Source organism: Carcharodon carcharias, chromosome 33, assembly GCF_017639515.1.
Source record: "Carcharodon carcharias isolate sCarCar2 chromosome 33, sCarCar2.pri, whole genome shotgun sequence".
NCBI lineage: Eukaryota > Metazoa > Chordata > Chondrichthyes > Lamniformes > Lamnidae > Carcharodon > Carcharodon carcharias.
The window spans coordinates 3,819,266-3,841,346 of NC_054499.1; the positions used below are offsets into that span (position 1 = coordinate 3,819,266).

Consider the following 22,081-nt stretch of genomic DNA (forward strand, 5'->3'; position numbering starts at 1 on the left):
AGGGTGATGTCAGGAAGCATTTATTCACACACACAGGGGAATGGGAATCTGGAACTCTCTCTCCCCCCCTAACCCCCACCCCCAGAAGCTGTTGGGGCTGGGGGCGGTTGGTAGGTTGTTGTTGGATGAGGGTATTACAGGTCACGGGTAGATCCATGATTGAACTGAATAGTGGAAGCAGCTCGAGAGGCTGACTGATCTCCTGTTCCCACATTTCTAAGAGTATTGCCCTCAATCTTCTGCTCATTTCAGGGCTGTGAAGAAAAAGACCATTTCTGCTTGAGTTCCAAGCTGCTGGGCTTAGCACATTCTTGAACTTCCATTCATTGACATGAGAGAGAGACATTGCGAAAGGATGCCCGGCTTGGAGACAAAACGTTGTTATTGGTCGAGTCTTTACCTCTTACAATTCCTACCCATTATTTGCTGATCAAAACCCTGGGAGTGAATTAGGGTTGGAATAGATGGAGGTGATTCAACACAATAAATGTGTTGAGCATTTAACAAACTGGACACTCAGTGTCTGCCAGTTTCAAGCCACTTGTTCACCAGTGATCCGGGCGTTGTGTTAGAAACCGGTCACGAAGGCCAGAGTCCTTAAGGCTAGGTTTTAACTCACTCCAAACTCCCTCACTGAGGCGGAGTTAAAACTGGGGCCTCAAGGCATTTGATGTGGGTTCCTTTGTGTGTTGTACGTACACCTTACAGAAGAAGGTGAAGGGGGTGAATTTTCAGGCAGGACAGGATGGGATGGGATGGAGGATGGGGATGGGATGGAGGGTGAGCTGAGGTGAGGCATTGCAATCCCCAGGAAAACTGAAACCCATTTTTTAAGGGTCTCACCAAAGTGTCATCAAAGGCCACACACCAGAAATTGTGGAGATATAGGAGCCTAACGAAGCTGAAGATATATGAAGGATATGAAAGATTACATATTGCTTTATTTACGTAGGTGAAGGAGACACTGTTTCTTAAATCCCCGGGTTAGATGCAAGAGGGCCCAGCACTCTTAACAGTCAGACCGAGGGAGAGTGAAATGCTGATGTGTTGGTCCAAGATTCCAGTAGATGGGGGTCTCTCACTCTTACACAGGACATTATCTTCTTGGTGCCTCAGCTCCTGTTGGTGTGCAATCTAAAGCTGGACTGGGGGGAGGCGGAGATCAGGCTACTTGATTGGATTCTGATCACCCGTGATCTAGAAGGCTGTAGGTCAATGTCCAGGGCTCCTCTTCTCCCTAATTTTTGCCAGACCTCATCTCCCCTTCCCACCCCATCCCACCCACCCACCCACCCACCCATGGTGTATCCCCACCTGCCAAGTAAAACATGTCCAATGCAAAACATTTAAGAGGCTCCTGCTCCACCCGAGCCAATGTTGAGTGTGAAGACTACCCTGCCGGCAAATTTGTCCCGCTCGTCATCATTCTTCACATTTGACCCATAAACTTTGCATTCAATGTTGACATCAGTGTTGTGTGTTATATTCACAAACTTCACTGCCACCAATGGCTGTGTGTAGTTCACCTACAAAACAGAGAAGAATTAACAGTTGGTGTATCCAAAGCGTACAGCCAATCAATCTCCTGTCCAACACTCCATCAGTCTTGAGCAGCCCCCAATTTCCCATCGCTCCACCATTTGGCAGCCGTGCCTTCAGCTGCTTGGGCCCCTACACTCTGGAATTCCCTCCCTAAACCTCTCCGTCCCTTTCTCTCTCTCTCTCTCTCTCTCTCACTTCCTTTAAGACACTCCTCAAAACCTACATCTTAGACTGAGTCACCTGTCCCATTGTCTCCTGATGCGGATGGCTGTCAAACTCGGATTTATAATCGCCGCCTGTGCACGTTTAACGATGGCTTTATGTAAATACAGGTTCACGTTCTTCCTCTGTCAATAGAAATGGGCTCTGGTCTTGGCGTCTCCCCTGTGGTATGTTGAAGGAGAAACGGGTGACTTCTTAGGAGAAGCCAGGAGCCCTTCAGCAGCCGGTTGGTGCTGCCTCACATGACCGCTGGTCACTCCCACCCTCGTTTGCTAAACGCCGCACAGACATTGGAATGGGTTGACCTGGTGTGAGTGGGGTCAAAGGAGAGTGGGCCTCAGATGGAGGCAGTGGTGGGGGAAAAGCAACACACAATTTGTCAACATCATCATGACCAGGACAAATTGCAGGTGTCTAGGCCCCGGAATCTAAATCCAGATTACTCACATGTGCCTTCTTTCCATAATATGGGAAGTACATCAAGTCCAGGGTTCCATTGGGAGGGAAATATTGTACCTCACGAACTTTATTGGTATCTTTAACCTGAACATGAAACAAAAGGAAAAGATATCTGAGTGAGTTGTTTCAACTGCTCAAATTCAACATGTACATCGGTGAAGAGGAGCACGGTTGACGTTTCGAGTCCGCGTGACCCTTCAACAGAATTTAGTTCATGAGGACTCGAAACGTCACCTGTGTTCCTCTCCACCGATGTTGCCTGACCTGCTGAGTTTTTCCAGGTAGTTTTGTTTTTGTTTTGGATTTCCAGCTTCCGCAGTCCTTTGCTTTTATCAAAATGTACATATTTGGGTGCAGGAGTGAATCGAACAGGCACTGGAAATTAATGAGAGGATGGGAGAGAGAGAAGAGCGAGAGAAGGAATGGGAGGTAGAGAGTGAGAGAAAGGGAGTGAGAGGATGAGAGGGGGAGAGAGAAAGAGAGAGAGAGAGAGACAGAGACAGCAGGAGAGCGCAGGCACTGTGTGGATACCTGTTTTTAATTTTTGATTCAAGAATGATTATTGACCAGAGAAACACTCCTCAGCTATTTGATGAATTTGCAGCTGTGGGCTATTTAATGTCCATCTGATAGGCAGACTCAATTTAACAGCCCATCTGAAAGTTGCCACCCTGACAGTGCTGCCCTCCCTTGGTACTGACGCTCTGACAGTGCGGCACTCCCTCAGTACTGACCGTCTGACAGTGCAGCACTCCCTCAGTACTGACGCTCCAACAGTGCGGCATTCCCTCAGTACTGACCGTCTGACAGTGCGGCACTCCCTCAGTACTGACGCTCTGACAGTGCGGCACTCCCTCAGTATTGACGCTCCGACAGTGCGGCTCTCCCTCAGTACCGATGCTCCGACAGTGCGGCACTCCCTCAGTACTGACGCTCCGACAGTGCGGCACTCCCTCAGTACTGACGCTCCGACAGTGCGGCACTCCCGCAGTACTGACGCTCCGACAGTGCGGCACTCCCTCAGTACAGACGCTCCGACAGTGCGGCACTCCCTCAGTACTGACGCTCCGACAGTGCGGCACTCCCTCAGTACAGACGCTCCGACAGTGCGGCACTCCCTCAGCACTGCACTGGGATTGTCAGCCTAGATTTTGAGCTCAAGTCTCTGGAGCAAGACTTGAAACCATAATGTCATAATCAGAGCAGAGGGTGCAACCCAGAGCTGATACCTTGTAGGAAAACATTGAGAGTTGTGGTCTGATCAACAGGGAAGTCAGAAAAAACTTCTTTACCCAGAGAGTGTGGAGAATGAGGAACTCGCTCGGAAAGGGAATGGTTGAGGTGGATAGCGCAGAGACATTTTAGAGGAAGCTGGATAAATACACGAGGAAGAAAGGAACAGAGGGTTACAATGATAGATTTAGACAAGGAAAGATGGGAGGGGGCTCAAGTGGAGGATAAACACCAGCATGATGTGCTTGGGCTGAATGGCCTGTTTCTGTGCCATCTATCCTAAATAATCCTATGGAATGACTGGAAACAGGTGCAGTATTAGAGGGAAGGATGTTCTTCAATTGACACTGAGGGGGTTGAAGTGGATAGGAGAGGCTAGATGTCTCTCCTGACTACTTAAACACAATACCTCAGTAGAAACAACTCAAGGTTTCTTTGGTCCCCTTACTCAAGAGATCAATTGAAGATCTACTAAGCTGAAGAGTCTCCTTCTGAACTCTTCCTGTGATTTCAGGAGAACTGTGCCCCAATCCCCTAAAACTCTGTCCAAGTTGAGGAATGCCAAAGGGTTGATGCTCCGTATTCTATCCAAACCTCAAAACCACCATCAACTTTCATATTCAACAAATAACATCAAATCCTCTTCCAGCTCTCTGAGGTCCCTGCGTTCCTCCAGTTCCGGCCTCTTGAGCATCCCCCGATTTCCATCGCTCCACCATTGGTGGCCAGGTCTTCAGCTGCCTGGGGCCTAAGCTTTGGAACTCCCTCCCTAAACCTCTCCGCCTCTCTCTCCTCCTTTAAGATGCTCCTCAAAATGACCCCTTCGCCTGAACTTTTTGTCACCTGTCCCAATAGCTCCTCGCGTAGTTCCGTGTCAAACTTTGCCCCTGTGAGGCACCTTGGGATATTTTACTCTGAATAAAGTTGCTATATAAATTCAGGCTGCTGTTGTTGACAAGCTCTGAGCCACTGAAGGCCTTAAAGAAGACACAGCCTGCTCTGGCTGCTCTACATTTCCCTTAAGCTCTCTTTGAGTGAAGATCTGCTCCTTTGCTCTGCTTTCCTACAACGTGGACAACGTAATGTACCCTCTGCCTCTTTGGCACCAGGGAGAGTCAATGGAAACAACTCGAAGTAGTGGAATTCAAGCGAAAAGGATTAGGATTCAAAAAACAAGCAGTACTTGTTCAGTTGGCTAAACTCTACATACTAATCTAGAAGGCAGCATTGAAGCAGAGTTCATGCCCCATTAACTACAAGCCAAGGGTCAACTTAGTGGTGAACCGCACCCAGAGGGTAGGTTTTAATGACTCATTGCCAAAGCAAGCCAACTCTCTACTGTCTACTTTATCCTGGTAACTTTTAAGCATCTTACCCAGTTTTTTTGGCCAACTTTTACCTATGATCGTCCAATGCAATGGAGAGCAGAAGGGATGAAATGAGACACAGAGATGGTTAACTGCATTCAGGGTGATCTCCTGTGTGGAGGGATGGTCAATGCAAAGCACAAGGAATCCTCAAACCACTAACCTTCCCTTCACAGGACACATATGGAGTCTTCCCTTCACCAGGCAGGAAGCCAATAATCTGAAAGAGAAGAAATGAAAAATCCTGTATTTTGCCAATGCCTCTCACCCTGTCAGGACATTGCACAGCGTTTACAGCCAGTGAGGTACTTTTTGAAGTGTATTCCCTGTTGGAACATAGGAAACACAATTTGCGGACAGCAAGGTCCCACAAAAAGTAATGGGGTAATCACCAGATAACTTGTGTTAGTGATGGTTGAGAGATAAATATTGGCCAAAACAGTGGAGTGAAAACCCCCCAGCTCTACTTTGAGTAACAGCCATGAGATCATTTATGTCCACGTGAGAGGACAATTGGGGCATTGGTTTCACCTCTCAATCCTGCTCCTCTGACAGTGCAGCCCTCCCTCAGTACCGACCCTCCCACAGTGCGACACTCCCTCAGTACTGACCGTCCGACAGTGCGACACTCCCTCAGTACCGACCCTCCGACAGTGCGACACTCCCTCAGTACCGACCCTCCCACAGTGCGGCACTCCCTCAGCACTGACCCTCCCACAGTGTGGCACTCCCTCAGCACTGACCCTCCGACAGTGCGGCACTCCCTCAGTACTGTCCCTCCGACAGTGCGACACTCCCTCAGTACTGACCCTCCGACAGCGCGGCACTCCCTCAGCACTGACCCTCCGACAGCGCGGCACTCCCTCAGCACTGACCCTCCGACCGGAGAATGCAAGAAGGAACGTTTTTACACAGTGGGTGGCAATGACTTGGACTTGGAAAGACGTCGATTCCCTCAAAGGGAAATCAGACAGGCTCAAGGGAAATAAACCGGTTTGGCTCTGGGGATCGGGGTGGGGCAGTGGGATTGACTGGTTTGCTCTGCGTGGACTTGAAGGGTTGTATGGCCTCTTGCTGTGCTGTAAATAACCCTTGTTGTATACGAAGCTGACTGAAACAGTCTCACTAACTCACCTTATTCATCTTGATGAAAATGCAGGGTTTGCCCTCACTGTATCCATAAGTCTTGTCTTCGAGCCCCGAGCATTGACCCAGCATGGTGCGATTGAACTGACACGATCTCTTGGGCGTGTTTCTCACATCCCCACTATCCTCCTGCAGGTAGTACTTCCCCGGCTTGCACTGATCATTGGTGGAAACCTGGACACTGTCGTTGTAGGCTGGAGGAACAGAAAGATGTCACCATCAGAGCTCGGCACCTCATGAAAGGAGCAAGATGGGAGAGGAATGAGAAAGTGTGGGGTAAAGTCAGTAACAGCTGTTCACTGATGCCTACTCACAGTCCAGGTAAGCATTGAGGGCATTTACGTAGCTCTGCCAGGTAGTTTCCTGTGTCACATTAAACCCAACATAAAGGCTCTCTGTTCTTGGACGGATCATCAGGCCTGCAATAAGAAACCCAATCTGTGACTCACCCGCCAAAGAATATTAAACCCACAATTAGTGCTGTTGTTAATGGACATTCTACATAGCATTTACAGCACAGAAACAGGCCATTCAGTCCTGGTAACCCATACTGGACTGTGTTCAAGGCCTCCTCGATCAACAGAACTTATAACATAAAACAGAAAACCAAAGGCTGCCCTCTTCGAAAGTTCCAGAACCTTGTAAGACAGTAGGAAGCGATCTCAGTGTCCAGGCGTACAAATTCATTCCAGGCTTGTGGACAGGTACAGAGAGCAATCAGAAAGGCTTTTGGGATTTTTAAAAATGCATTCTTTCATGGGATGAGGGCATCACTGGCATGGTCAGCGTGTGTTGCCCATCCCTAATTGCCCTTGAAATCAGTGGCTTGCTGGGCCATTTCAGAGGGCAGTTAAGAGCCAGCCACATTGCTGTGGGACTGGAGTCACAAAGAGGCCAGACCGGGTAAGGATGGCAGATTTCCTTCCCTAAAGGGCATTAGTGACCCCAGATGGATTTTTACCACAATTGATGACAGTTTCGTGGTCACTTTCCAAACCCACAATTGCTACCATCTGGAAGGACAAGGGCTGCAGATAGATGGAAACACCACCACCTGCAAGTTCCCCTCCAAGTCACTCATCATCCTGACTTGGAAATATATCGGCCGTTCCTTCACTGTCGCTGGGTCAAAATCCTGGAACTCCCTCCCTAACAGCGCTGTGGGTGTACCTACACCACATGGATTGCAACGGTACAAGAAGGCAGCTCACCCCCACCTTCTCAAGGGGCAATTAGCGAATGGCAATAAACGCTGGGCCCAGCCAGCGAAGCTCACATCCCATCAATGAATAAAAAAAGAAATTACTGAGTCTAGCTCTCAATTCCAGATGTATTAGTTGAATTTTAATCCTACCATCTGCCTATGGTGGGATTTGAACCCAGATGCACAGAGGATTAGCCTGGGCCTCGGGATTATCAGCTACTATGGCACCGTCTTCCTAAGTGGGGCCTTGATTTTACTTGTTTGAATGTTTAAACATTCAAGTGTTTAAATTTAAATGTTGGCCTGAATCTCGAGGGGGGGCTGGATTATGGAGGAGGAAGTGACCTTTAGTCAGATCCCATCTGGGTCCATTTCTGGGCCCCACACCTCAGGCCTTGGAGGGAATGGCTCTGCAAATTCACTGGAATGATACCGGGGTTAAATTAGGAGGACGGGGTGCACTGACCAGACTTGTATTCCCTCGAGTTTAGGGTTAAGAGGTGATCTGATCAAGCTGTTTAAATGTAAGATAGTGTTTCTTCTGGGGACGGGTGCGGAAGTACAGAACAAGGGGGTGGGGGGGGGAACAGAACCTTCCAATTGGACCCCAGCCGTTCAGGGGTGATGTCAGAGGGGAGCAGGAATCTGGAACTCTCTCCCCACCAAAAAAGCCGTCGAGACTGGGAGCCGAGAGGAAGTTTTGAAACTGCGATTGAGAGATTTTTTTGTTGGGTCGGGGGTACCGAGGGAAGTAGAGATTAGATGGATTTGAGAGGCAGATCAGCCATGATCGAACTGAACGGCAGGACAGCCTCCTCCTGTTCCCAAACCCTCTGTGTCAAGGACAGAATGTCATTGGGTTATTATGATACGGCCGTGAGAATGTCTTTACCTGGGTTTGTGATTCGGTCTTGATATTTCGGCGTGTATTCGTTTACCGTCTGCAGCATCACCCACATGGTCAGACTGAAGAGGCCAGTCAGGAAGGTATAAAACACCACGTAAAACAGCAGAATCAGCGCTGCAAGAGACAAAAAAACCCATCGCAAAGTATCAGTGCGTTCATGAGAGAGATTGTCCCAGCTGGGTCTACCCTTTCCCCCTCCCCCTCCGCTTCAGGCCTGATGAAGGACATCTGACCACCGCTGGACATAACGTGGAAGGCAAGCCTGAAACGGGTTCCTCCAGCTCGTGTTCCTGATGGGACAGTGAGTGTCCCTCTGCGTAGGTGCGCAACACCAGGAAACAGTCACTTCGGCCCAACAGCTTCACTTCAAGGGCGATTAGGGGTAGGCAACAACTGCTGGCCTACACCCTGTGAAAGAATTATAAAACACCACCAAGCTCCCACCTTACAAATCATCTCACTCCACCAACACACCCTTCCAATCCTTTCTCTAGAGTGTGCTGGCCCAGCTTGCCCTTAAACGCATCCAAAACTATCCTGATTTCAGGAAGCACACGGGGAGTGGGGGGGGGTGGGAGTCGAAATCTGGAGATCTCTCCCCACCGCCCACCCCAACAAAAAAAGGCTGGGAAGGGGGTTCAGCTGGAAATTTCCAAACTAAGATGGAGAGATTTTTGTTGGGTAAGGGGATTAAGGGTTACGAACTGAGGTGGGAAATTAGAGTTAAAATACAGACCAGCCACAACCTAGTTGAATTGGGGGTGGGGGGGGGGGTGGGGAGGGAACAGGCTCAAGGGGCTGAATGGCCTCCTCATGTTCCTAAGTCCCTGGGTGAAAATGTTAAACAATTGTAACCCTTATCGATATGTACGTCAGTTGTGAGCTAGACTAAGTGAAGGGATTCCCTCCAGTTTCCTCTCTGTGGTAAACCGTGAAAGGATATTTACAATTTCACCCAATGTCAGCCATTGAATAAAACCCTCCCTATCCCCAATGTGTTTCGCAGCCAGGATTCAAACCCACCTCTCGCTATCTCTTTGTCTAGACTTTTAAAAGAAAACAGATTCCATTTTCGGTTGTAAAAATATTGAAGATGGGGTGGGTGGAGGGGGTAGAAGATGTTTTATTGACTGACACACGTGAATCATCCTGCGGGCTTTCAAACTGACCATGGGAAGGTGGGACACTAAGGATGGACATGATGACTAGCCCGTCGGAGGGTCAGTACTGAGGGAGTGCCGCACTGTCGGAGGGTCAGTACTGAGGGAGTGCCGCACTGTCGGAGGGTCAGTACTGAGGGAGTGCCGCACTGTCGGAGGGTCAGTACTGACGGAGTGCCGCACTGTCGGAGGGTCAGTGCTGAGGAAGTGCCGCACTGTCAGAGGGTCAGTACTGAGGGATTGCCGCACTGTCGGAGGGTCAGTACTGAGGGAGTGTAGCACTGTCAGAGGGTCAGTACTGAGGGAGTGCTGCACTGTCCGAGGGTCAGTACTGAGGGAGTGCTGCACTGTCAGAGGGTCAGTACTGAGGGAGTGCTGCACTGTCGGAGGGTCAGTACTGAGGGAGCGCCACACCATCGTAGGGTCAGTACTGAGGGAGTGCCGCACTGTCGGAGGGTCAGTGCTGAGGGAGCGCCACACCATCGTAGGGTCAGTACTGACGGAGTGCCGCACTGTCGGAGGGTCAGTGCTGAGGAAGTGCCGCACTGTCAGAGGGTCAGTACTGAGGGAGTGCCGCACTGTCGGAGGGTCAGTACTGAGGGAGTGTAGCACTGTCAGAGGGTCAGTACTGAGGGAGCGCCGCACCGTCAGAGGGTCAGTGCTGAGGGAGCGCCGCACTGTCAGAGGGTCAGTGCTGAGGGAGCGTCGCACTGTCGGAGGGTCAGTACTGAGGGAGCGCCGCACTGTCGGAGGGTCAGTGCTGAGGGAGTGCCGCACTGTCAGAGGGTCAGTACTGAGGGAGCGCCGCACCGTCAGAGGGTCAGTGCTGAGGGAGCGCCGCACTGTCGGAGGGTCAGTACTGAGGGAGTGCCGCACTGTGACTGCAAGCTGTTGGAGAGATTATAACTCAGGTGTTGAATTGGGATGAAACATTTGATCTGAGTGGTTGAGATCTTCTTTTCTCCACACTTGAAGCAGTTTGAACATGACATGAGTAGCTGTTGAACTGGTTGGAGTCTCCTGTTAACTGCACACTGACCTCTCTCCTGCGAGATACAGTAACCTTCTGACTTCTTTAGGCACTTCCGAAGCAGCAGGTCAGACTGGCAATTGCCCTGTTTGGTAATATTTGCCACTGCTACAATCCAGATTCACACCAGCTTCAGCTAACACACTCTTACAATCAAAGCTCCCTTTCTCTCAGGACTGAACCTATGAAAAGTGCATCAGTATTTAGAACAAAGAACAAAGACCATAGAAAAGTACAGCACAGGAACAGGCCCTTCGGCCCTCCAAGCCTGCGCCGATCATATTGCCTGTCATACTAAAACATTTTGCACTACTGGGGTCCGTATCCCTCTATTCCCATCCTATTCATGTATTTGTCAAGCTGGCTCTTAAACCCCACTATCAAACCTCCTTCCACCACCTCCTCTGGCAGCGAATTCTAGACACTCACTACCCTCTGCGTAACCTGGTAAAAGCTCTGTTCTCATAAGCAGTAAGAGCTGAAGGAGGCCATTCAGCCCCTCTAGCCTGCTGTACAGTTCGATAAGATCATGGCTGATCATCCAACTCAACTCCACCCTCCCCAAATCCCACAGAGTCCAAATAATCCACCAACCTCAACCTTCAGTATACTCAACAACGGAGTATCCACAGTCCTCTGGATGGAGAATTCCAAAGATTCACCACCCTCTTCCACTTAATGAATAAGCTAATCATACATCAATACAGCACAGGAGGAGGCCATTTAGCTCATCATGCCTGTGCTGGCTCTTTGAAAGATCTATCCCAAGAGCCCTGCTCCTTCCTGCTCTTCCCCAACCCCCAGCCCTGCAATTTTTTCCCCTTCAGGTATTTATCCAATTCCCTGTTGAAAGTTCCTATTGAATCTGCTTCCAGATCACAACAACTCGCTGTGTAAATAAACCTTCTCCTCATCTCCCCCTCAGGTCCTTTTCCCGATTCTCTTCAATCTGTGTCCTTCTGGTTACCAACCCTCCTGCCCCTGGAAACAGTTTCTCATCATTGACTCTATCCAAACCCCTCATGATTTTGAACGCCTCTATTCAATCTCCCCCTTAACCTTCTCTGCTCTAAGGAGAACAATCCCAGCTTCTCCAGTCTCTCCACATGAACTGAACTCCCTCAGCCCTGGGAACATTCTAGTAAATCTCCCTCCGCACCCTCCCCAAGGCCTCAACATCCTTCCCCAAGTGCGGAGACCGGAATTGAACACAAGACTCCAGCTGGGACCTAACCAGTGATTTATAAAGGGCTTAGCTTTTAGGTATTTAAAGTCAAGGATCCTATACTCTTTTTTTTAAAAATAGACTTATCACCTTATCCTGTCACCTACAAAGATTTGCGGACAAACATTCCCAGTTCCCTCCGTTCTTACACCCTCATTTAAATTCTGCCTCACCTCACCCTTCCTGCCCAAAAGCCTCAATTCACCCTCTGTGCTGAGCCTCTGTGGAAGGGGAGGCCAAGAGGGGGTGTGGGGGGACGGGGGTCACTCACCAGGGCTCCTTCGCCAAGAGTCAGGTTAGTACAGAAGCTGAGAGTTAACAGCCAACTCACGATCCAAGATGCTGCAATCCTTGATGGTGAAAGTCAATCCCATTTTGGGAGACAATTGGATAAATATTTTGAAGAGGATAAATATGGAAAAAGGGCCCAGAGAAAGAGCCTTGCGGGGGAGGGGGGTGGTGGGGGGTTGGGGGGTGGGGGGGGCTGCAGGGTGGGAGCAGGGAGATGGAGTCGGCGTAGGGAGCTCCAGTGTGCAGCCAGCCACAGATGCGATGGGCTGAATGGCCTCTTTGGATGAATGGGAAAAGACCACCCCTGTGTCTTAAATTCAGGGCCCGAGAGAGTCTCCTCCGGTACCTAACCAAAGTGAGGCTGGCGTTTGAGAGTTAAACATTGGGGACACCCACCCACACATCCCACCTAACCCCACAATATGGTGACTGAGAAAGTTAGACTGATTCTCCCTTCACCACCACCTCCCCTCCACTCCCCACCAGTCTCCACCGTCTGCCAAATCTGAGACCAGTTATAGCGTCTCATATGGTGTGTAGAAGATGCACTGCAGCAACTCACCAAGGCTCCTTCGACAGCACCTTCCAAACCCATGACTTCTATCATCTAGAAGGACAAGGGCAGCAGACACATGGGGAACACCACCACCTGGAAGTTCCCCTCCAAGCCACTCACCATCCTGACTTGGAAATATATCGGCCGTTCCTTCACTGTCGCTGGGTCAAAATCCCGGAACTCCCTCCCTAACAGCGCGGTGGGTGTACCTACACCACATGGGACTGCAGCGGTTCAAGAAGGCAGCAGCTCACCCACCACCTTCTCAAGCGGGCAATTAGGGATGGGCAAGAGACACTGGCCTGGCCAAGAAACGAACTCAAGACGACTGCCGATCAAACCAGATCCGTAATTCTCACTTACTGAGCCACTGTGATGTACAGGAGGCGAGACAGCCTATTCACGGAGACCCCAACCACATGTCACATGGCACTCTGGGGAGCAGGAACAGTGTCAATCGGGGTGGGGGTGGGAGTGGGCCTGGGCAGAGCACACGTGGATGGGGTTGGGGGTGGAGTCAGGGGGTTGCACGATTGTCCAGGTTATAATTCCACGGCTGCTTTGATGAATGGTACAATGCGATGCATTAATCTCCATACAGCTTCTGCACAGATTATTACGCTCAGAAATAATGACTCCAACTGCAATGATACACATTTACGTTCACTGAACAACCCAGGCTGTGAATGACCCACCGCAGGCTGGGTGACATTTGACCCTTGAACCGCATCCATTTAACTGCCTCCCTTTCCTGAAGGGGGCGAACAGGAGGAGGCCATTCAGCCCCTCAAGCCGGTTTCAGTGAGATCATTTGTTGATCCGCGATCCAATTGCTTGGCCCCGGAACCTTTATTAACATTTCCAACATCCCACCTGGTCAAGTAAACTAACTCACAAAGCCCACAGTGATCAGATTCGAGGGGAATGGGGAGGGGGAGTGAGGTCTAGCCCCTGTATTTGGAAGGGGGAGATCTATCCCCTGTATTTTGTGGTGGTCTAGGTGTTGTATTGTGGGGAGTCTCTCCTCTGTATTGGTAGGGGGGGTGTCTAACCATTGTATGGGGGGGTCTCTCTTCTGTATTGGGGGAGTCTATCCCCTGTACCTTGTGGGGTTATAGCTCCTTTATTGGGTGGTGGGGGGGGGATTCTATCTACTGTATTTGGGCAGGGGTCTTGCCCCTGTATTTGTGGTGGGGGCGGTGGGGGGGAGAGATCTGTCCCCTGTAAACTGGGATTTTCCCCTGTATTGGGAGGGGTATTACCCCCTATTTCTGATGCTGTTCTCTGGATAAATAATACCACCGGCAACTCAGAAACCAGGTTTGGAGACGGTGGTGGGGGTGGGTTACCAGGTGGGGAGGGGGTCTGTATTAGAAAGCGTGGGCCAGTATGTACCCAACCCATTAACCCCATCCTCCCCCCACCGCACCCACCCAACCCCCAGCCTCCCCACCCCACCCAACATCTCTCTCCAGGGCCGGACAAAACCCCCTTTTCAAAATAAAAAACAGCCCCAGAAATTTATAAAATCTCCAGAGACACAAGTCTTGGCAGATGTGGAAATTCAACCCTAAATCCACCCCAGCACCCCTCCCCAGCAACACCCTCCACCCCAGCACCCCTCCCCAGCAACACCCTCCACCCCTCCCCAGCAACACCCTCCACCCCTCCCCAGCAACACCCTCCACCCCTCCCCAGCAACACCCACCTCCCCTTCCAGCAACACCCTCCACCCCAGCAACACCCTCCACCCCTCCCCAGCAACACCCACCTCCCCTCCCCAGCAACACCCTCCACCCCTCCCCAGCAACACCCTCCACCCCAGCACCCCTCCCCAGCAACACCCTCCACCCCTCCCCAGCAACACCCTCCACCCCTCCCCAGCAACACCCTCCACCCCTCCCCAGCAACACCCACCTCCCCTTCCCAGCAACACCCTCCACCCCAGCAACACCCTCCACCCCTCCCCAGCAACACCCACCTCCCCTCCCCAGCAACACCCTCCACCCCTCCCCAGCAACACCCTCCACCCCAGCACCCCTCCCCAGCAACACCCTCCACCCCAGCACCCCTCCCCAGCAACACCCTCCACCCCAGCACCCCTCCCCAGCAACACCCTCCACCCCTCCCCAGCAACACCCTCCACCCCAGCACCCCTCCCCAGCAACACCCTCCACCCCTCCCCAGCAACACCCTCCACCCCAGCACCCCTCCCCAGCAACACCCTCCACCCCTCCCCAGCAACACCCCAGCACCCCTCCCCAGCAACACCCTCCACCCCAGTACCCCTCCCCAGCAACACCCTCCACCCCTCCCCAGCAACACCCTCCACCCCAGCACCCCTCCCCAGCAACACCCTCCACCCCTCCCCAGCAACACCCCAGCACCCCTCCCCAGCAACACCCTCCACCCCAGCACCCCTCCCCAGCAACACCCTCCACCCCAGCACCCCTCCCCAGCAACACCCTCCACCCCTCCCCAGCAACACCCACCTCCCCTCCCCAGCAACACCCACCTCCCCTCCCCAGCAACACCCTCCACCCCTCCCCAGCAACACCCTCCACCCCTCCCCAGCAACACCCTCCACCCCTCCCCAGCAACACCCACCTCCCCTCCCCAGCAACACCCACCTCCCCTCCCCAGCAACACCCTCCACCCCTCCCCAGCAACACCCTCCACCCCTCCCCAGCAACACCCTCCACCCCTCCCCAGCAACACCCTCCACCCCTCCCCAGCAACACCCTCCACCCCTCCCCAGCAACACCCTCCACCCCTCCCCAGCAACACCCCAGCACCCCTCCCCAGCAACACCCTCCACCCCAGCACCCCTCCCCAGCAACACCCCAGCACCCCTCCCCAGCAACACCCTCCACCCCAGCACCCCTCCCCAGCAACACCCTCCACCCCTCCCCAGCAACACCCTCCACCCCAGCACCCCTCCCCAGCAACACCCTCCACCCCAGCACCCCTCCCCAGCAACACCTCCACCCCTCCCCAGCAACACCCCAGCACCCCTCCCCAGCAACACCCTCCACCCCAGCACCCCTCCCCAGCAACACCCTACACCCCTCCCCAGCAACACCCTCCACCCCTCCCCAGCAACACCCCAGCACCCCTCCCCAGCAACACCCTCCACCCCAGCACCCCTCCCCAGCAACACCCTACACCCCTCCCCAGCAACACCCTCCACCCCTCCCCAGCAACACCCCAGCACCCCTCCCCAGCAACACCCTCCACCCCAGCACCCCTCCCCAGCAACACCCTACACCCCTCCCCAGCAACACCCTCCACCCCTCCCCAGCAACACCCCAGCACCCCTCCCCAGCAACACCCACCTCCCCTTCCCAGCAACACCCTCCACCCCTCCCCAGCAACACCCTCCACCCCAGCACCCCTCCCCAGCAACACCCCAGCACCCCTCCCCAGCAACACCCTCCACCCCAGCACCCCTCCCCAGCAACACCCTCCACCCCAGCACCCCTCCCCAGCAACACCCTCCACCCCAGCACCCCTCCCCAGCAACACCCTCCACCCCTCCCCAGCAACACCCTCCACCCCTCCCCAGCAACACCCTCCACCCCTCCCCAGCAACACCCTCCACCCCAGCACCCCTCCCCAGCAACACCCTCCACCCCTCCCCAGCAACACCCCAGCACCCCTCCCCAGCAACACCCCAGCACCCCTCCCCAGCAACACCCTCCACCCCAGCACCCCTCCCCAGCAACACCCTCCACCCCAGCACCCCTCCCCAGCAACACCCTCCACCCCAGCACCCCTCCCCAGCAACACCTCCACCCCAGCACCCCTCCCCAGCAACACCCTCCACCCCTCCCCAGCAACACCCTCCACCCCAGCACCCCTCCCCAGCAACACCCTCCACCCCTCCCCAGCAACACCCTCCACCCCAGCACCCCTCCCCAGCAACACCCTCCACCCCAGCACCCCTCCCCAGCAACACCATCCACCCCAGCACCCCTCCCCAGCAACACCCTCCACCCCTCCCCAGCAACACCCTCCTCCCCTCCCCAGCAACACCCTCCATCCCTCCCCAGCAACACCCTTCACCCCTCCCCAGCAACACCCTCCACCCCAGCACCCCTCCCCAGCAACACCCTCCACCCCAGCACCCCTCCCCAGCAACACCATCCACCCCAGCACCCCTCCCCAGCAACACCCACCTCCCCTCCCCAGCAACACCCTCCACCCCAGCACCCCTCCCCAGCAACACCCTCCACCCCAGCACCCCTCCCCAGCAACACCCTCCACCCCAGCACCCCTCCCCAGCAACACCCTCCACCCCAGCACCCCTCCCCAGCAACACCCTCCACCCCAGCACCCCTCCCCAGCAACACCCTCCACCCCAGCACCCCTCCCCAGCAACACCCTCCACCCCAGCACCCCTCCCCAGCAACACCCTCCACCCCAGCACCCCTCCCCAGCAACACCCTCCACCCCTCCCCAGCAACACCCTCCACCCCAGCACCCCTCCCCAGCAACACCCTCCACCCCTCCCCAGCAACACCCTCCACCCCAGCACCCCTCCCCAGCAACACCATCCACCCCAGCACCCCTCCCCAGCAACACCCTCCACCCCAGCACCCCTCCCCAGCAACACCCTCCACCCCAGCACCCCTCCCCAGCAACACCCTCCACCCCTCCCCAGCAACACCCTCCACCCCAGTACCCCTCCCCAGCAACACCCTCCACCCCAGCACCCCTCCCCAGCAACACCCTCCACCCCAGCACCCCTCCCCAGCAACACCCTCCACCCCAGCACCCCTCCCCAGCAACACCCTCCACCCCTCCCCAGCAACACCCTCCACCCCAGTACCCCTCCCCAGCAACACCCTCCACCCCAGCACCCCTCCCCAGCAACACCCTCCACCCCAGCACCCCTCCCCAGCAACACCCTCCACCCCAGCACCCCTCCCCAGCAACACCCTCCACCCCAGCACCCCTCCCCAGCAACACCCTCCACCCCTCCCCAGCAACACCCTCCACCCCAGCACCCCTCCCCAGCAACACCATCCACCCCAGCACCCCTCCCCAGCAACACCCTCCACCCCTCCCCAGCAACACCCTCCACCCCAGTACCCCTCCCCAGCAACACCCTCCACCCCAGCACCCCTCCCCAGCAACACCCTCCACCCCAGCACCCCTCCCCAGCAACACCCTCCACCCCAGCACCCCTCCCCAGCAACACCCTCCACCCCAGCACCCCTCCCCAGCAACACCCTCCACCCCAGCACCCCTCCCCAGCAACACCCACCTCCCCTCCCCAGCAACACCCTCCACCCCTCCCCAGCAACACCCACCTCCCCTCCCCAGCAACACCCTCCACCCCTCCCCAGCAACACCCACCTCCCCTCCCCAGCAACACCCACCACCCCAGCAACACCCACCTCCCCTCCCCAGCAACACCCTCCTCCCCTCCCCAGCAACACCCTCCACCCCTCCCCAGCAACACCCACCTCCCCTCCCCAGCAACACCCTCCACCCCTCCCCAGCAACACCCACCTCCCCTCCCCAGCAACACCCTCCACCCCTCCCCAGCAACACCCACCTCCCCTCCCCAGCAGCACGCTCCACCCCTCCCCAGCAACACCCACCTCCCCTCCCCAGCAGCACGCTCCACCCCTCCCCAGCAGCACCCACCTCCCCAGCACCAACCCGAACCCTGGCAAACTGCAAAGATGGAAGAGGCAAAGGCTTCCCTTATTTGTACGAGAGAAGGAAAAGGGGCAGCACCTACCCCAGCTGGACCCTGTCCTGCCCAGGAATTCCTGAGTCCTGGGGTTCCAGAGAAACTCTCGCCACTCGCCCATCACCTGTCCACAGGACTTCTTGTCCTTTGCTGCCATCTTCACCACTGCTGTGAGCGCAGGTCAGGGAAGGAGAATCGTTGTTACTGTCACAGGTTTAATCCTGATAGATTTAGCTCAGAGCAACAGCCAGAACCAACACTCCCTAATGACAGACCAGCCTCGAGCTCCGGGACTTTTATAACCCTCCTCCTGCTTAACATTCATGTGTGCAAATCCACGGCCACTCCCCGCCTCATTAATATTAACTTGCCAGCCCCACGTTCGCTTAGCAAAGCGATTTCTTTACCCCCCACACCACCCCACCCACCAAAGTGGGTGCCTTGGGTGCAGCTGGGGTTCCACACGGCGCCCTCAGCGCCTGACCGCCTCCGGCCCAGGCGCCGGGGAGGTTGGCAGGCTATTCGGCTACGGGAGGCTTCATCTGAAATCCCATGCCCCCTCCCGCTAACTCCCCCCCCCCACCCCCCACCCAAACCCCACCACCCCCACCCCCCCCCCACTTAATCAACCAGAAGAAATTATCTCCTGAACCATTTGAACATCTTAAACACCTTTAATAAAGTTCCCCCTACCACCCCAACCCTACCCCCACCCCACCCCTCCGACACCGCCCCACATCAATAGGCCCCCGCAAACCCCCCCCCCCACCACCCCACCCCCACCCCCAACCCCACCCAGGTATAAACAAGCTGACGTGGCAAAATCCCACAGCTTCCCCCACCCCCCCGCCCCCCACTTCACAACACACTCCGGTGTCCGGGGACCCCGATACCTCTCCCCCAACAACCAGCCGGGCCGCAAAAAGATGCAGGTCACCCAGTTTCTCCGTCACCCGGAGGTGGGATCTTGCTGTGCGCAGACGGCGGCTGCCCCGGGGAGCGCCTGGGGGTGGCCCGAGACGACGAGGAGTGGGGGGGGGGGGGGCAGCTTCCCTGCCGGTGGCCCTCGGAGGCACGACGGATACCCCGGCTCACCTCTTCTCACACGGGTCATTTTTTTTTTTCCACAAGAGAGAAAATCATGCAAAAACGAAACGAAAGGATTCCGGCCGCTGCCCCGCGCGCGGGATTCTCCTGGTCAAACCCTCGGCCGGCGCGATACCGCCTCCTGTTGGACAGGGCCAGGGTCACGCGGTTCAGATTAAACCCCGAGCGGACGGAGAGGGCCAGAGGGGAAGGCACGTCTCGCTCGATAACAAACACTTCGGCCCCACCCCCCCCCCCACCCATCGAGGACTGGGGAGGGGGTGGGTGGTGGGGGTTGGGGGGGCGGCGGGCGGGGAGTGTATACAGGACGCCATGGCGACCGCTGCTTGACCAGCTGGTGGTGTGGTCAGCATTGTGATGCCATCCAGATATGGCCACCTCACTGACGGGGCAGCAAGGTGACCTCCCCCCCCACCCCCACTCCCCCCCACCCCCCCTCCCGGTCACGGCGGGACCAGCGGGGACTGACCGGGAAGCCCCTGTGAGAGGAGTCACTGTCCGGCCTGGTCAGGGTGACACGGGGCCAGGCCGGATTCCGAGAGGCCTCTGCTGCCCACAGTGAGGGTCCGGCCGGGGCCTCTACGGACACGGAATCAGCGTCTGACCCCCCCACCCCCACCCCCACCCCCACCCCCCCAACCTCCTCCCTACCCCCCCCAACCTCCTCCCTACCCCCCCCACCCCACACCCCCCCAACCTCCTCCCTACCCCCCCCACCCCACACCCCCCCAACCTCCTCCCTACCCCCCCCAACCTCCTCCCTACCCCCCCCCAACCTCCTCCCTACCCCCCCCCAACCTCCTCCCTACACCCCCCCAACCTCCTCCCTACACCCCCCCAACCTCCTCCCTACCCCCCCCCAACCTCCTCCCTACCCCCCCCCAACCTCCTCCCTACACCCCCCCCAACCTCCTCCCTACCCCCCCCCAACCTCCTCCCTACACCCCCCCCAACCTCCTCCCTACCCCCCCAACCTCCTCCCTACCCCCCCAACCTCCTCCCTACCCCCCCAACCTCCTCCCTACACCCCCCCCAACCTCCTCCCTACACCCCCCCCAACCTCCTCCCTACCCCCCCAACCTCCTCCCTACACCACCCCCAACCTCCTCCCTACACCCCCCCCAACCTCCTCCCTACACCCCCCCCAACCTCCTCCCTACCCCCCCAACCTCCTCCCTACACCCCCCCCAACCTCCTCCCTACCCCCCCCCAACCTCCTCCCTACCCCCCAACCTCCTCCCTACACCCCCCCAACCTCCTCCCTACCCCCCCCCAACCTCCTCCCTACCCCCCCCAACCTCCTCCCTACCCCCCCCACCCCACACCCCCCCAACCTCCTCCCTACCCCCCCAACCTCCTCCCTACCCCCCCAACCTCCTCCCTACACCCCCCCAACCTCCTCCCTACCCCCCCAACCTCCTCCCTACACCACCCCCAACCTCCTCCCCACACCCCCCCAACCTCCTCCCTACACCCCCCCCAACCTCCTCCCTACCCCCCCAACCTCCTCCCTACACCACCCCCAACCTCCTCCCTACACCCCCCCAAACTCCTCCCTACACCCCCCCCAACCTCCTCCCTACCCCCCCAACCTCCTCCCTACACCCCCCCCACCTCCTCCCTACACCCCCCCCAACCTCCTCCCTACCCCCCCAACCTCCTCCCTACACCCCCCCCAACCTCCTCCCTACACCCCCCCCACCTCCTCCCTACCCCCCCACCCCACACCCCCCCAACCTCCTCCCTACCCCCCCCCAACCTCCTCCCTACCCCCCCCAACCTCCTCCCTACCCCCCCAACCTCCTCCCTACCCCCCCCACCCCACACCCCCCCAACCTCCTCCCTACCCCCCCCAACCTCCTCCCTACCCCCCCCACCCCACACCCCCCAACCTCCTCCCTACCCCCCCCACCCCACACCCCCCCAACCTCCTCCCTACCCCCCCCACCCCACACCCCCCCAACCTCCTCCCTACCCCCCCCAACCTCCTCCCTACCCCCCCCCAACCTCCTCCCTACCCCCCCCCAACCTCCTCCCTACACCCCCCCCAACCTCCTCCCTACACCCCCCCAACCTCCTCCCTACCCCCCCCCAACCTCCTCCCTACCCCCCCCCAACCTCCTCCCTACACCCCCCCCAACCTCCTCCCTACCCCCCCCCAACCTCCTCCCTACACCCCCCCCAACCTCCTCCCTACCCCCCCCAACCTCCTCCCTACCCCCCCAACCTCCTCCCTACCCCCCCAACCTCCTCCCTACACCACCCCCAACCTCCTCCCTACCCCCCCAACCTCCTCCCTACACCACCCCCAACCTCCTCCCTACACCCCCCCCAACCTCCTCCCTACACCCCCCCCAACCTCCTCCCTACCCCCCCAACCTCCTCCCTACACCCCCCCCAACCTCCTCCCTACCCCCCCCCAACCTCCTCCCTACCCCCCCAACCTCCTCCCTACACCCCCCCAACCTCCTCCCTACACCCCCCCAACCTCCTCCCTACCCCCCCCCAACCTCCTCCCTACCCCCCCCACCCCACACCCCCCCAACCTCCTCCCTACCCCCCCAACCTCCTCCCTACCCCCCCAACCTCCTCCCTACACCCCCCCAACCTCCTCCCTACCCCCCAACCTCCTCCCTACACCACCCCCAACCTCCTCCCCACACCCCCCCAACCTCCTCCCTACACCCCCCCCAACCTCCTCCCTACCCCCCCAACCTCCTCCCTACACCACCCCCAACCTCCTCCCTACACCCCCCCAAACTCCTCCCTACACCCCCCCCAACCTCCTCCCTACCCCCCCAACCTCCTCCCTACACCCCCCCCACCTCCTCCCTACACCCCCCCCAACCTCCTCCCTACCCCCCCAACCTCCTCCCTACACCCCCCCCAACCTCCTCCCTACACCCCCCCCACCTCCTCCCTACCCCC

The 22,081-nt window shown here is 57.0% G+C and overlaps 1 protein-coding gene across 1 annotated transcript; it reads right to left on the bottom strand.

The window, feature by feature from the left end:
- Positions 1 to 1,339: 1,339 nt before the first annotated feature.
- LOC121272319 (sodium/potassium-transporting ATPase subunit beta-2-like) lies at positions 1,340 to 18,257 on the bottom strand. Its single transcript, XM_041178928.1, has 7 exons — positions 18,095 to 18,257; positions 8,066 to 8,194; positions 6,284 to 6,388; positions 5,958 to 6,163; positions 4,987 to 5,043; positions 2,212 to 2,307; positions 1,340 to 1,526 (listed from the first exon to the last, which is right to left on the bottom strand). Exons 1-7 carry the CDS (start codon positions 18,201 to 18,203, stop codon positions 1,347 to 1,349), a joined length of 882 nt encoding a protein of 293 aa, XP_041034862.1. The 5' UTR covers positions 18,204 to 18,257; the 3' UTR covers positions 1,340 to 1,346.
- Between the last annotated feature and the right edge of the window lie 3,824 nt (positions 18,258 to 22,081).